The sequence below is a fragment of the Ursus americanus genome, chromosome 25, assembly GCF_024610735.1.
Source record: "Ursus americanus isolate L20-20 chromosome 25, mUrsAme1.1.p, whole genome shotgun sequence".
NCBI lineage: Eukaryota > Metazoa > Chordata > Mammalia > Carnivora > Ursidae > Ursus > Ursus americanus.
In genome coordinates, this window is record NC_142151.1 from 40,123,860 (window position 1) to 40,140,050 (window position 16,191).

The 16,191-nt window shown below is 39.7% G+C and overlaps 2 protein-coding genes across 2 annotated transcripts; both read left to right on the plus strand.

Moving 5' to 3' along the window:
• The first annotated feature begins 4,553 nt into the window (after positions 1 to 4,553).
• On the plus strand, positions 4,554 to 5,486 carry LOC123794653 (olfactory receptor 8S1-like). The gene has a single exon (XM_045800822.2). It carries the CDS (start codon positions 4,554 to 4,556, stop codon positions 5,484 to 5,486), a length of 933 nt encoding a protein of 310 aa, XP_045656778.1.
• Positions 5,487 to 9,622: 4,136 nt separating this feature from the next.
• Positions 9,623 to 10,546, plus strand: LOC123794652 (olfactory receptor 8S1-like). The gene has a single exon (XM_045800821.2). The coding sequence runs from the start codon at positions 9,623 to 9,625 to the stop codon at positions 10,544 to 10,546; it is 924 nt and encodes a 307-aa protein (XP_045656777.2).
• Positions 10,547 to 16,191: the final 5,645 nt, after the last annotated feature.

Below are 16,191 nucleotides of genomic sequence, written 5' to 3' on the forward strand. Positions count from 1 at the left end.
ATACTAATCTTTTCAAGAAATCAACTTTGGCTTTGCTTGTTTTCTCCATTGTACATCTGCTTTCTATTTTATGTTTACAGCTCTTGATTATTTTCCTCTTTCCACTTTCTCTGTATGTAATTTGCTGGTTTTTTTCCAAGCTTCTTGAGGTGCAAGCTTAGAAAATTGAATTCCAATATTTTTTTTTCTTTTTTCTTTCTTTTTTTTTTTTTTTTTAAGATTTTACTTTTTATTTATTTGACAGAGAGAGACAGCCAGCGAGAGAGGGAACACAGCAGGGGGAGTGGGAGAGGAAGAAGCAGGGTCCTAGCGGAGAAGCCTGATGTGGGGCTCAATCCCAAAACGCTGGGATCATGCCCTGAGCTGAAGGCAGACGCTTAACGACTGCACCACCCAGGTGCCCCCCAATCTTTTTTTTCTAATAGATGTATTTAAAGGATTTCTTGTCCCTTTTAGCACCATTGTAGCTACATCTTACAAATTTTGATATATTATTTTCATTTTCTTTCAATTCAAAATATTTTCTAATTTCCTTTTCAATGTCTCTTTTAACCTATGTACATTTAGACATATATTTGGAAGCTTTTCTATTTATCTTTCTTGTATTGATCTCTAGGTCAATTTCACTATGCCAAAGAGAATTGTTACTTTATTTCAAATCTCTAAAACATTATCTATTTCAATAATTTTTTATTTAACTTTATTTACTCAAACTTATTTACTTCTATTTATTTTGTCATACTCTTAGTTGATATTTAACTCCCTGCAGCTCAGGTTTTTTTTTGTTTGGCCCTTTTTGGCTTTGGATTGAAAACTTTGGGGAAAATTTCACAAACCATTCAGAAACACAGACATACCAATCAAATGTTTGCAAAATACAAAGTATGCACTTTATATACAAGCATGTATATACATGAGTCATATACAACATACTTACTTCCAAGTAAGTTCTCATTGCTTCATGGGGACCAATCAAATACTCTGGCCCAGTCTGTTTCCAGTCAATTCCCTTTAAACTAACAAAAGTTCACACATAACACATACACCAAACCAGTAGTTCCTTAATTCCACATCCAAACAAGCTCCATGAATTTAAACTTGCTCATTCTTTATTCTTGTTGTTATTATTTTCTTTTTTTATTTAAATTTTACTTAGTGAATATACAGTGCAATATTGGTTCCTGGAGTAGAATTCAGTGATTCATCACTTACATACAATACCCAGTGCTCAACACAACAGGTGCCCTCCTAAATACCCATCACCCATCCATCCCATCCTTCCGCTCACCTCCCTCCATCAACCCTCACTTTGTTCTCTATCCTTAAGAGTTTCTTATGATTTGTATCCCTCTCTCCTTTTTTTCTTTTCCTCTTCCCATATGTTAATCTGTTTTCCATCTTAAATTCCACATATGAGTGAAATTATATGATATTTGTCTTTCCCTCACTGATGCATTTCACTTAGCATAATACACTCCAGGTCCATTTACATCATTGTAAAAGGCAAGATTTCTTTTTTTGATGGCTGAGTAATATTCCATTGTATATATATACCGCATCCTTCTTTTTTTCTTTTAAGTAGGCTCCACTCTAGGCATGGAGCCCAATGTGGGATTAAAATCCATGACCCTGAGATCAAGACCCAAGCCAAGACCAAGAGTCAGATGCTTAACCAACTGAGCCACCCAGGTCCCCCCCCCCATCTTCTTTATCCATTCATCAGTCAGTGGACACTTGGGCTCTCTCCATAGGCTGGTTATTGTTGATAATGCTGCTAAACATCAGGGTTCATGTAGCCCTTTGAATCTGTATTTTTGTATCCTTTGGAAAAATACCTAGTAGTGCAATTGCTGAATCACAGAGTAGTTTATTTTTAACTTTTTGAGGAACCTCCAAACTACTCGCCAGAGTGGCTATTACCAGTTTGCATTCCCACCAACAGTGCAAGAGGGTTCCCCTTTCTCCAAATCCTTGCCAACACCTGTTGTTTCTTGTGTTATTAATTTTAGCTATTCTGACAGGGTGGTCTCTCATCATGTATTTCCCTAATGATGAGGGATGTTGAGCAGCTTTTCTCTAAGTCATCTGTATGCCTTCTTTGGGAAAATGTCTATTCATATCTTCTGCCCATTTCTTGATTATTTGTTTTGGGTGTTGAGTTTGATAAGTTCTTTATAGATTTTGGATACTGACCCTTTGTCAGATATGTCATTTGCAAATAAACTTGCTTAAATTCTTGAGTACAGTTGCTAAAATTCTTGACTACAAAATTGACTTCAAATTGTGAGTACTGGGAATAGCAGAGTTGTCATTCCCCTGAGTTTCTCAGCCAGGTAGTTAATGCTCAGAGTGTCTAAACATAGCTGTTCAGAGGATTAGTTAGACCAGATAACCGAATGAGTGGCTGAGACATGTTATAAAGGAACGTGTGGAAATCCAAATGAAGAGGCACCTGGATGAAGGCATTTGAGATCATTTGAAAGGAACAATTGTCCTCTGGCTATTTGATATTTTTAGTTCAGAATCTAGTAATACATTTAGTTATCAATAGGATTTTATGAACTTAACCATGTTTCAGGATGCAGAAACTACCTTTTCTGGTTCACTCATCTTCTTAGAAACTGGATTTAAATCACACTCCTTTTAGTCTTCTTGGGCATCAGATTGTCTTACTAGACAAAATGTATAGGTAATCAGGATTTGGATTCTAGGAAGGGCTTTGCAGCTGAGATCATGGATGAAGAATTGATAAGTAAGGGCTCAGGAGTCATCCTTGTGGGTAAATAAGTCTAGGCTAGACCTTGCGTTATCAGCCACAACTAGCTAAAACCAGAAATCAGGCTGGGACACCATGGTGAATCCTGAAAGTTGCCTAAAGGACAGGCTCTAGGCCATAGTTTCCATACTTGGAAACTATGGGTAACATTGTTTAACTGCAGTCTCTGATGTTATAAACTAGCTAAGAGTCTTAGAAAAAAGTCGAATCTAAGAACAGGAACAATATTTGGGCATGAGAATGGGACTTGGAACTTAGACACTGAGAAAGTGTCTAAGGATCAAGATCAGAGGGGTACACAACTGTGGTATATACAGGACTGAATGTTTATAAGCAGCCCTTCTAGACTGGACAAAGAAAGGTGAGATCTACTTTCTTTGAGGCAGGGGTCAGCAGCAACTGATGATTTAAACCGAACATAGGGGCCCTGTCAAGCACAAGCTGTCGCAGAACCGAGAGGATAAGTTCCCAATCTTCTTCGCTTACACTCTCCCTGTCCTACCCTGTCTAGGGGAATTGTTCAGAGCGTGTTATTCTGGAGAGAGTCTCCTTTCCTAGCTCTTCCTTTGGGCACTGGCTTGATTTTCATTCACATACTTTGCTTCCTTCTTTTTCCAGAGTTTTCTGCCCAACTGAGATATGGATCTATTCCAGATAATAATGTAAGTGCAAGTACCAAACATACACCTAGAGTCCCTAATACTTCCTGTCTCATTTACACCTGCTCTTCTTTTTGAAAACAGTCACAATACCTCCCCTCCTGAGTGAAATTGCCCTTGAGATTGTAAAATAGCTTAAGTTCAGAAGGGAACCATACCAAAAATGATTTCAAAATGTCAATGTTAAGCCACCTTAGTGATCTCTACATGATTTTCTTACACCTCCTTTAGGCCTTTAGGAAACAAGTGCAGTGATTGTTGCAGCAAAAACTTAATTCCTCCTAGTGCATCATCACCCTGTAAGAGTGATTTACTGTCTGACTTCTGCCTACAGTTGTAGCCCATGGTAATGATACTGATAAAAATAATACAGGAGCTTTCTGTGTAGATATTTTTCTAAATACTTTATATATATATTTATCCTTGCAAAAACTTCGTAAGATTGGTACTGTTATGACTTCACTTTACAGACAGGAAAACTGAGGTCCAGAACAGTTAAGTCACTTGTACAAGGTCTCACAATTAGCCGTGGAGCTGGGATGAACCTGGGCTGATGCTTACCTGTGACTACCTATGATTTTCATTCATACTCTAGGGTACAGCTATAAAGAACTATTCAGTTTCCTAATTCTTGACCTTTAAGCACACTTTTCTTTAAATTGACATGTCTTTTTAGAGGAAGCTTACATTTTCTTAAAATCTTGGTTCAAATACATCAATATTAACTCATTACTGAATCTTCCAAAATTCATCTTTATTTTTTTATAATATTTTTTATTATATTATGTTAGTCACCATACAGTACATCCCTAGTTTTTGATGTAAAGTTCCATGATTCATTACTTGTGTACAACACCCAGTGCACCATGCAATACGTGCCCTCCTTAATACCCATCTCAAAATTCATCTTTAGAACCGCCATTGCACCATCACCATGGTTTCTAATCGCCTGTCTTTACATACATAAAACTAGTGGCCTTGCGTAAAAGCTAAAAATATATTTGCTGATTAATAGTGATAATAAAAGAGAATCAATGCCATGTGAAATCTGATTGGAGGATAGAAGAAACTTCACTGCCATGGTTTTTCATGTAATTTTTAGGAAACAGCCTTCATAAATGGCCTTGGGGAACCACAGCACCATCACTGAATTCCTCCTCCTCGGGCTGTCTACCAACCCCCAGGTCCAGACTCTGCTCTTTGTGCTGTTCCTGAACATTTACCTATTGACCATCTTGGGGAACCTCATGCTGCTGCTGGTGATCAGGGCTGACTCTCACCTCCACACACCCATGTACTTTTTCCTCAGTCACCTCTCTTTCCTGGACCTTTGTTTATCTTCAGTTACTGTGCCCAGGATGCTGAGAGACCTCCTATCGGAAATAAAAACCATCTCAGTAAGGGGCTGCCTGGCTCAAGGCTTCTTTGTGTTTATCACTGCAGGGACTGAGGGCTTTCTGCTCTCGGTGATGGCCTATGACCGCTATGCTGCCATCTGCAACCCTCTGCTCTATGGACAGATGATGAGGAAACAGCTCTGTGTGCAACTTGTGTCGGGCTCATGGGGCTTGGGTTTTTTGAATGCACTTATCAACATCATCCTAGCTACCAACTTGGACTTCTGTGAGAGCCATATCATCAGCCACTACAGCTGTGAGGTGCCCTCTCTCTTTCCTCTGTCTTGCTCTGATATCTCCACCAACCTCATAGTACTGTTCTGCTCCACCCTTCTTCATGGGTTTGGGACCTTCTTCCCAATCATCTCATCCTATGCCTGCATTGTCTCTACCATCCTGAGTATCAGCTCCACCTCAGGCAGAAGCAAGGCCTTCTCCACCTGCTCCTCGCACCTTACAGCAGTGAGCTTCTTTTATGGCTCAGGGTTACTCCGCTATCTCATGCCAACCTCAGGATCCCCCCTAGAGTTGATTTTCTCTGTGCAGTATAGCGTGATCACCCCCATGCTGAATCCTCTCATCTACAGCCTCAAGAACAAGGAGGTGAAGGCAGCTATGAGGACACTGGGAACATATTTGCCACATTCCAGGTGAAAAAAGAGAAGCTAGAGGATAATAGAAAATCAGGATAATATGATACTATCCACACATTGTGTGAGTTGACTTTAATAAAAACTTTCTAGGTCTATATTATGTCAGATGTTATGAGATAAGTAAGCAGTGCATAAGAAATGAACATAGAGGTATTAGAAGGTTGTTACTTTAGTATAAATAGAGGGAAACAATGGGTTAAATAACTATCTCAATTCAGAAAAATGTGGTCATGAAAGTGTTGATTCATTATTCTCAGTACTCCCCAAATACTTACTTTGATCTTCTTATTAGTAAAATATGTGTGTCCTCAATTATGATTAGTAATTGAGTTTAGGGAAAGGCAGCGAAAGCCATACTTTACTCTTAAGTGAAGGTTCTGGGTGGTTGAGTAAAAATAGTAATAGACTTCAGCTATGTGGCAGGAGAATAATGAACTTCAACTGAGTGGTCCTTGGATATAGGCAAAAGGAACTGAAGATGCTGAAGAAAGTGAGTTCATGTATTGGGCCAGAGGACAAACTCAAATAAACCTTCCCAAGTCCTGTTGTTTCTTGCTATAATCTTTCTATGGAACCCTTAAATATGCTCATTCATATATGTATAATTTCTTGAATATATGTGTGAATAAATGTTATAATCATAATAACTAAAAACAAAATACTTTTTTAAACATATTATTTATTTGTCAGAGACAGTGAGAGAGGGAACACAAGCAGGGGGAGAGTGAGAGGGATAAGAAGCCTACCCGCTGAGCAGGGAGCCCGATGCAGGGCTCAATCCCAGATTCCTAGGATCATCACCTGAGCCTAAGGCAGATGCTTAATGTCTGAGCCACCCAGGCGCCCCAAAACAAAATACTTTAAAATACATACAGATTAACAAAGAAAGCAAACATTCTTTTTAAAAAGTGCTCTTGATTATTCCAAACACCCTTGAATTGTGTTTCCTTTACTTATTTACTTGATAAGTAACAGTGGGGGAAAATATGATGCCGGAACAGTCTAGTTTGAGTGAAAGCCTAATAGTTTATTGTAAATAAATGGAAATTTTGATTTGTTTAACCGTCTATTTGTTCTTAAGACTATTTGTACTTAAGACTATAATACAGTCTACTTGCATTTAATACTATAATAAACTTTTACACAAATACTTCCAAATGGGAGTATTCAAAGTGTCACAGGGCACAGAATAGGACTCTAAGTACATACATAAAGCAAATGGATTTGGATAGACAGTTTAGGCAAAGAACTGTGCTTGTTAAGTTTTTCAGTCTTTTTATTTTTTTGATTAATAAATCACTTTTACACACCAAATTTGACCGGACTTGATTTTGCCTGAGAAGTCCCAAAGAGAAGACATAGACCTTAGAGTGTCATTTGAAAACTACTCTTTTCCTGCTTGGAAAGCCAGGCAAATACCCCTTTGGCCACTCTTTCTACTTTCAACTCCCACTAGACTCAGAAGAGTTTGGAATTAATGATTAAGGGTCATTGCATCACCCAGATGTTCCGAAGGCCAGACCTAAGAGATCCCACTCATCCTTATAAAAATCAATGTTGAAATAACATTTTTACTACTAAGTGTAACTTCAGTTTAAGACTATAAAAGCTGTTGCCCTCACCATGCCCTGGCCTGCCAAGGGCAAGGAATCAAACCAACCAGCTGCCTAAACATGACTGCTCTGTGAACTCATTAAACCTGAATAATGCTTTGTGTAACTGAGACATAATGTTAGAAAAAAGAAAAACTAAGAGTATGTGAGACTCTGAAAGAAAGAACTTTCCTGTCACAATATCAATTTATTAGTGTATAATTCAGTAAAGTGTTTCATCATCAATAAGATTTTATAAATTTTATCCTGGCACCAGACATAGAAGCTACTTTCTCCAGGTCATCTTCCTTCTCACTAAATGAGTCTAAATAAAAGTCCTGCCGCCAAATTGGAAAGCAGATTGGCTTATTGAACAGGATATACAGGTAATGTGCATTTGGGGTGTGGGAAGGATTTTGAGGCTGGGTTTGTGGCTAAGGAGTTAACAAGTAAGGAATCAGAACTTTCCCTTGGCTGAGCTCTGGACTTACTGGGAACGGTCAGGATAAGGAACTGGCTGGGCCATCCTAATAAGTCCTATGGATGACCCAAGGTCAGACTATAGAGTATAAGGCCAAAGCTGGAAGTCATTGGTAAATACTCAGTGTTCAAGCAAATAGAGCATTGTTGTAACCCAGACATAAAGACTTTGAGAAACAGAGGGACATGAGCACAGCTGGCCATGAAGGAGATATTTGGAGTATGAAGACTAGGACAGTGTCTCAGGATGAAAGTCATAAAGTTAATCTGTCTGTATGACAGAGGAATATAAAGGATTGGATATTCTACTCCTGTTTTAAACAGGCCCCTGAGTATGAGCAGAGAAAAGTTGGTGGGAGGAGCCTTCCTCCTGTGGGCAGGGAATAACAGCAGTGGGTGTTTCTACCAGAAGCTAGTTCTACAGGATGAATTCCCGAAGTTTTTTTCCTATACAGCCTGGGAGAGAGATCCAGAATGCGTGGTACTGGGCAGAGTCCTCTCTCCTGGCTGCTGCTCTAGCCAGGATACCCATTCAAGTATTCCCTGGCATGAAACCCTTTCAAGCTTTCCTCTTGCTTACTCTTCTTTTTTCTTTCTTTAAAGATTTTATTTATTTATTTTAGAGAGAGAGAGTGAGAGAGAGAGCACGAGAGCGAGGTGAAGGACAGAGGGAGAAGCAGGCTCCCCCCTGAGCAGGGAGCCGGCCGTAAGGCTCATTCCCAGGACTCCAGGATCATGACCTGAGCTGAAGGCAGACGCTTAACCAGGTGCCCCCTCTTGCTTACTTTTCTAGAGATTCCAGCCTGTTCTGAGATACACATCATCTTGGTAATGCTTTTCAGGTGGGACGAAAGGTCTACACTGAGTCCCAACCACTTTCTCTTCCCCTTATCATCATTTCTGCAGTCCTGCAGCTATGCCTATTAGCAGCAATTACACACCCTCCTCTCTAATTGCAAAGTGGAGACAGACTCAACACCAAAATAATTCTAAACTTCTTTTTTTAATGATTTTTTTATTATATTATGTTAGTCACCATACAGTACATCCCTGGTTTCTGATGTAAAGTTTGATGATTCATTACTTGCGTATAACACCCAATGCACCATGCAATACGTGCCCTGCTTACTACCCATCACCAGCCTATCCAGCAGAGGTGATGAGCAGAGGAGGAAAGCTACTGGTAATGGTTTCAAAGTGACTTCTTATACATCTCTTGATAAAGGCGTGTGAAGTAATATCAATGACAGCAGCAGCAACATCTTTGGTTTTTGAAAGTGCTTCACTGTCTAGGCTTAAGTCTAAGCCTAGACTTAAAATCTCAAATAATAGGAAGAAGAAGGAGGAGGAAAAGTGGTAGAAATAGTATTAATAGTTAGAAGTAGGTGATTTGAAGAGCTTTATCTATAATTTCATATTTAATCCTAAAAACCCTCTGTGGTACTGTTACTATCTGCCTTTAATATGCAAGGATATTGAGGTAAAGAGCTTTACGTATCTTGTGCGAAGTCATAGCTAATTAGGATTTGAGGATTTGAACTTAGGTTAATACAGAAGCCCACATGTTTAGCCACTGTTCTGTGATGCACTCTTATTCCCTAGGCATCAGCTTTCAAACTATCCATGTTTTAACTACCCGTGGACTGCACTCATTTTTCTCAGTCCTGAGCCTTTGCGTGCATTTTTATGCAAGCTAAATATGTGTCAGAAACACATTTCCGAGAGCAGTCATACACTTTCTTAAAAGTTTTGTCAAATATGCTCAATGTGCTATCATTATTGACCCTCATTAAATCACAATTGAGCTGCCATTGCATTAATTACAGGTATGCATTCTGTCTTCATATCCATGTTCTTCAATGGGCAAGGGAATAGGGACCATATTTTAATCATCTTTTTGTTTTAAGTTGTTGACACAAAACCCAGGTCACAATAGAAAGCAAAATTGTTTACTGAATAATAGTGGTATGAAAAGAGAACCAATGCAATCAGAAAATTCCTTGGGGGATAATAGACCTTTGGCTCCTACGCTTTTTGTACTATTTCTAGGGAAAGGCCTTTGTAAATGGACTTCAGGAACTACAGCACCATCACAGAGTTTATCCTCCTTGGGCTCTCTGCCGACCCCCACATCCAGGCTGCACTCTTTGTGCTCTTCCTGGGGATTTACCTGCTGACCATCATGGGGAACCTGATGCTGCTGCTGGTGATAAGGGCTGATTTCCACCTCCACACCCCCATGTACTTCTTCCTGAGTCACCTCTCTTTCGTTGATATCTGCTTCTCTTCAGTCACTGTGCCCAAGATGCTAGAGAACCTTCTGTCTCAAAAGAAAACAATATCAGTAGAGGGCTGCCTCACTCAAGTCTTCTTTGTGTTTGTTGCTGCAGGAACTGAAGCCTGTCTGCTTTCTGTAATGGCCTATGACCGCTATGCTGCCATCTGCCACCCTCTGCTCTATGGACAGATCATGAGTAAACAACTGTATGTGCAGCTTGTGTGGGGATCATGGGGGCTGGGCTTTCTAGATGCATTCATCAACATCTTCCTAGCTATGAAGATGGTCTTCTGCAAGGCCCAAATCATCCCCCACTACAGCTGTGAAATGCCCTCTCTCCTCTCACTGTCCTGTTCTGATATCTCCAGAAACCTCATTGCCTTGCTCTGCTCCACTCTTCTGCATGGGCTGGGAACCTTCCTTTTGATCTTCTTATCCTATGTCCGTATTATCGCCACCATCCTGAGCATAAGCTCCACCTCAGGAAGAAGCAAGGCCTTCTCCACCTGCTCCTCCCACCTCACCGCAGTGACCCTTTACTATGGTTCAGGTTTGTTCCGCAATCTCATGCCAAATTCAGGATCCCCTCTCGAGTTAATCTTTTCTGTGCAGTATACTGTAGTCACTCCCATGCTGAATCCTCTCATCTACAGCCTGAAGAACAAGGAGGTGAAGGCAGCTCTGATGAGAACTTTGGAAAAGTATTTGTAACATATCAGGTGCTGAAATGAAAACAGAAGATGGTGGAGAACTGGAATAAATCTGCATACAAAAGGACATTCAGTGAGTTTACAATAGTAAGGTGTACTTACAATGTCAGATGCCTCAACCTAAATTAAGAGTCCATTAGAAAATAACAGAGAGTAATTATATGATCCAGCCATTGCACTACTGGGTATTTACCCCAAAGATACAGACGTAGTGAAGAGAAGGGCCATATGCACCCCAATGTTCATAGCAGCATTGTCCACAATAGCTAAATCGTGGAAGGAGCCGAGATGCCCTTCAACAGATGACTGGATTAAGAAGATGTGGTCCATATATACAATGGAATATTACTCAGCCATCAGAAAGAATGATTTCTCAACATTTGCTGCAACATGGACGGGACTGGAGGAGATAATGCTAAGCGAAATAAGTCAAGCAGAGAAAGACAATTATCATACGGTTTCACTCATTTATGGAACATAAGAAGTAGGAAGATTGGTAGAAGAAGAAAGGGGGGTAAACAGAAGGGGAAATAAACTATGAGAGACTGTGCACTCTGGGAAACAAACTGAGGGCTTCGGAGGGGAGGGGGTGAGGGAATGGGATACTCTGGTGATGGGTAGTAAGGAGGGCACGTATTGATTGCATGGTGCCCTGGGTGTTATACACAACTAATGAATCATCGAACGTTACATCAAAAACCAGGGATGTACTGTATGGTGACTAACATAATATAATAAAAAAATATTTTTAAAAAATATATTATTAAAAAATAGGAAGGATACTTCAGTTCCTTTTCAAGGCAACAAATTGTGAAATAAACACCTTAGTCTAGAAAGTTTTGTTATGAACATATTGGTTCATTTTTCTCATTCCAGAACATTAACCTTAGGCCTTCATTTAGTAAAATCATTAATTTCATTCATCTATCATTATTTTTTATTGACTTTTGGGAATACACATTTGAGAAGAATGTAGGGCCCTGGATCTATAAGAGAGAAAAGTCATAGATAAGGGCAAATGGCAAGAAAAGTTAAAGAATTCCAAGTGCATGGCCATAGAAGACAGGCATGGAAAGCCGAAAGTTCTGCAGGGAAATAATAAACATATTGAGGCAGAGCTCAAACTCATAAAATTTCCAAGAACTTTTCCGTATGTGTGGGGTGGTGGTCAGATCTCCAGTGTGAGAGGCTGCAAGGAGGCTCTGGGTCTCTAGAAACCTCATTTCTCACATAGTCTTCACTCCGACTTGTATTTTCTACAATTAGCTAATCTTACCTCTGTTCTTTTTCTTATAGAGTGCAGACTATGAGCTCTAGACAAGTAATCTGGTTTTGATCTCATCACAAATGAATCCCAAACCATCCTTGCCTCTCATCTTTCAGCTGTGAAACAACTGGTCACTGTTTGGGAGCGAGTGGTTTGCTGGCTTTAAGGCACTGCATCACTCCCACGTAATTCACTTTCACCTATAAAACATAAACCCATTCTCACATTGCTTCTGGCTTGTTTAATCTGTATTTTACTATTACCTAATTCACTGTACTTAAGTAAAAAGCGGCAAAACGAAGTACAAACTATTCACTTAATTCACGTAATATTAGCTTGCACTTTTGGGGCGCCTGGGTGACTCAGTCAGTTGAGTGTCCGACTCCTGATTTCAGCTCAGGTCATGATCTCAGGGTCATGAGATCAAATCCTGCATTGGGCTCCATGCTTGGCGTGGAGCCTGCTTAAGATTCTTTCTCTCCCCTGCCTCCCTCTCCCTCTCTCCCCATCACATGTGTGCTCTCTCTTTCTCTTTCTCTCAAAAAAAAATTAGCTTGCACTTTTCTCAAGCTTCGTTTGCAAACTCACTTTGTTCCAGTTGTCAATTATAAAGGCTTTCATCCGCATCTGGCCATTGATAACTTACAGTAATGGCCTCTTCTCAGTTGATACTCCAGAAAACTCTAAATGTATTATCCCCTCCACAAACAACAGGATATTCAAGGACTTCTTTGGATTCTGTGACCTAAGGTGAAGCACCAGCAAACCCTCCAATGTCAAGCTTCCTATGGTGAAGGGAAGTGAGAGGTACTGCACCTGGGATGAAGGCTGGTTGTAGTCAGTGCACAGATATCACAGAATGACAGTGATTGAGAGAAAGATACCAACAGACTCCGTTAAATTCCCTTTAGAATAAGTAAAAGACATGAAATCATAGCTGCATGAAATCATCCCTTCAAATCTTAGAAGCTCAGCAGTTGCCCCTTAGGAGGGGCAATGCTCTTGAACTTGATGCCTACAGGGTTACTCTACTGCTTACTGTACTGCCTGATCAGTGAAAGGATCCTCTTTAGGCCTTAGAGGAGCTCTTCTGACAATTCCCTCAAGGGTTTTTGTGCTCTTCTGGCCTGCAGAAATTCAAGGATATTGGCATATCCTGCATTTGCCTTCCCAAGAGTCATAAATAACTGGTAACAGTCCTAGTATATACCTGAGAGCTTTTTGCTGAAAGGTTGAATTCATGGGAAAATTCTCAATATTAATTTCTCAGGAACACCATTTCCTAAACAAGCCTGAAGTCTCTTCCTATAAGACAGGTAACAAAAAAAGCAGCAAATATGCCAGAGAGGGAGGCTTGCAATGTGACAGTTCACGCTAAGTTTTTCAGTTTTACCCTAGTTTCAGCATGTTCTTTGCTTTTTTACTTAAAACCTTTGCAATCTATTCTATTACTTTAATCACTTTATGAAAAATGTCTCACTTACCAAAAAATGTACAAAACATGCACATTCCAGTTAAAGAATACTTATGAAATGAATACATACATACCCACTACTCAGCTTAAGAAATTATTCATTTTACCACCTCTTCTTCACTCCCCAAAACTGACTACTACTCTGAATTTGTTAATCATCTTCTTTTTTTTCTTTGTATAATTTAGTTTTGCCTGGTTCTGAACTTTAAAAATAGAATTATATCGGGGCGCCTGGGTAGCGCAGTCGTTAAGGCGTCTGCCTTCGGCTCAGGGCGTGATCCTGGCGATCCGGGATCAAGTCCCACATCAGGCTCTTCCGCTGTGAGCCTGCTTCTTCCTCTCCCACTCCCCCTGCTGTGTTCCCTCTCTCGCTGGCTGTCTCTCTGTCACATAAATAAATAAAATCTTTAAAAAAAAAATAAATAAATAAAATAAAATAAAAATAGAATTATAATATATGTATTTTTGTGGTTTGCTTCTCTTCATCCATAGGAAGTGATCACCAATCAGAGCCCTGGTTTTGGCACTCAGCTGTGATGTGTCTAAAACTGCTAGCATAAGCAGCTGCTTGCCTCAGGAAGGGATTCTGTACACTTTGGCCTAAGATGGAAGTTTTCAGATTTGGACCCCAACCAAGACTTTTCTCAGGTTAGGAGTTTAGAGACCAAATGTACTTTCTGACAAGGCCTACCTTGGAGTGTAGAACAGAAATGATGATGTAGATAATTCAGCAGTAAATTTCAACAGTTTGGAAGAATTCACTCACTATTTTACTCCGATATTATAGCAGATTCAGTACATCCAGAGACAGAAAGCAGATTGGTAGTTGCCTGAGATTGTAAAGGAGGGAAGAATGGAGAGTTGTTGCTTAATGTGTACAGGGTTTTTGTTTTTGAGCTGATGAAAATGTTTTGGCTCTAGAGAGAGGTAGTGGTTACACAGCATTATGAATGCACTAAACAGCACTGAATTGTGTGCTTAATTTTTTTAAGTTTTATTTAAATTCCAATTAGTTCACATACAGTGTAATATTAGTTTCAGTTGTACAATTTAGTGATTCAGCACATCCATACAACACCTGGTGCTCATCACAAGTGCCCTCCTTAATCCCCAGCACCTATTTCACCCATAGCCCACCACCTCCCTTCTGGTAACCATCAGCTTGTTCTCTATAGTTAAGAGTCTGTTTCTTGGTTTGTCTTTCTTGCTTTTTTCCTTATGCTCATTTATTTTGTTTCTTAAATTCCACATCTGAGTGAAATTATATGGTCTTTGTCTTTCTCTGACTTATTTCACTTAGCATTATACACTCTAGCTTTATCCATGTCATTGCAAATGGCAAGATTGCATTCCTTTTATGGCTGAATAATATTCCATTGTGGGTGTGTGTGTGTGTATATATATATATATATATATATATATATATATACACACACACACCACATCTTCTTTATCCATTCATCAGTCAGTGGACGTTTGGGCTCTTTCCATAATTTGGCTATTGTAGATAATGCTGCTATAAACATCCAGGGTGCATGTATCCCTTCAAATTAGTATTTTTGTATTCTTTGGGTAAATACCTAGTAGCACAATTGCTGGATCATAGGGTAGCTCTATTTTTAAAGTTTTGAGGAACCTACATACTGTTTTCCAGAGTAGCGGCACCAGTTTGCATTCCCAGCAGTGTAAGAGGGTTCCCCTATCTCTGCATCCTTGCCAACACCTATTATCTCCTGTGGTGTTGATTTTAGCCATTCTAACAGGTGTGAGGTAATATCTCACTGTAGTTTTTTTTTTTTTAGATTTTTTTAAAGATTATATTCATTTATTTAAGAGAGAGGGAGAACGAGAGAGAAAGAGAGAGATCATGAGAAGGGGGAAGAGGGAGAAGCAGGCTCCCCGCTGAGCAGGGAGCCTGATGCAGGGTTCGATCCTAGTACCTTGAGACTATGACATGAGCTGAAGGCAGATGCTTAACCAACGGAGCCACCCAGGTGCCCCATCTCACTGTAGTTTTGATTCGTATTTCCCTGATGATGAATGATGTTAAGCATCTTTTCATGTTTCTGTTGGCCATCACTGATTCCTGATTTAGAAAATAAAACAGGGGCGCCTGGGTGGCACAGCGGTTAAGCGTCTGCCTTCGGCTCAGGGCGTGATCCCGGCGTTATGGGATCGAGCCCCACATCAGGCTCCTCCGCTATGAGCCTGCTTCTTCCTCTCCCACTCCCCCTGCTTGTGTTCCCTCTCTCGCTGGCTGTCTCTATCTCTGTCGAATAAATAAATAAAATCTTTAAAAAAAGAAAAGAAAAGAAAAGAAAAACTCTCAGGAAACAAACCATTGAAAGCAACTCCTGCTATTTCATGGAGGGTATTTGTAGTAAACTTACAGCTAATATAATTAGCTATATTATTGTGTAATATTGTGAAACATTGAAATCTTGTCCCCTAAGAACAAGACTAGAATTATACTATTCCAGTTCCATTCAACATTGCACTAGCATTTATATTTAGTTCAATAGGGCAAGAAAAAAATCAAAGAGCATAAAAGTGAAAAAAAGGTAAAACCATTTTTAATCAGCAGGTTAACATTATTGAGTATGTAGAAAATCCAAAGAAACTTAAAAACAGTTAGAACTACTTAGCAAACTTACCAAGGTCCAGGAATTCAAAGGCAATATGCAAAATATATTTGAGGAGGGAAGTCTGCAATAATGGTGGAGTAAGATCCTCCTAAAATTTTCTCCTCCCTAAAGACAAAGAGGACAGGCAAAAATGGTCAGAAGCAACTTTTTCAAAACTCTGGAAATTAACCAAAGGCTTGCAGCAATTCTTGAAGCATTTGGTGAAGAAAAGTGGCTGAATCTTTTTAAGAGCAAAGATCTTTGTGGTGCCTTATTTGCCC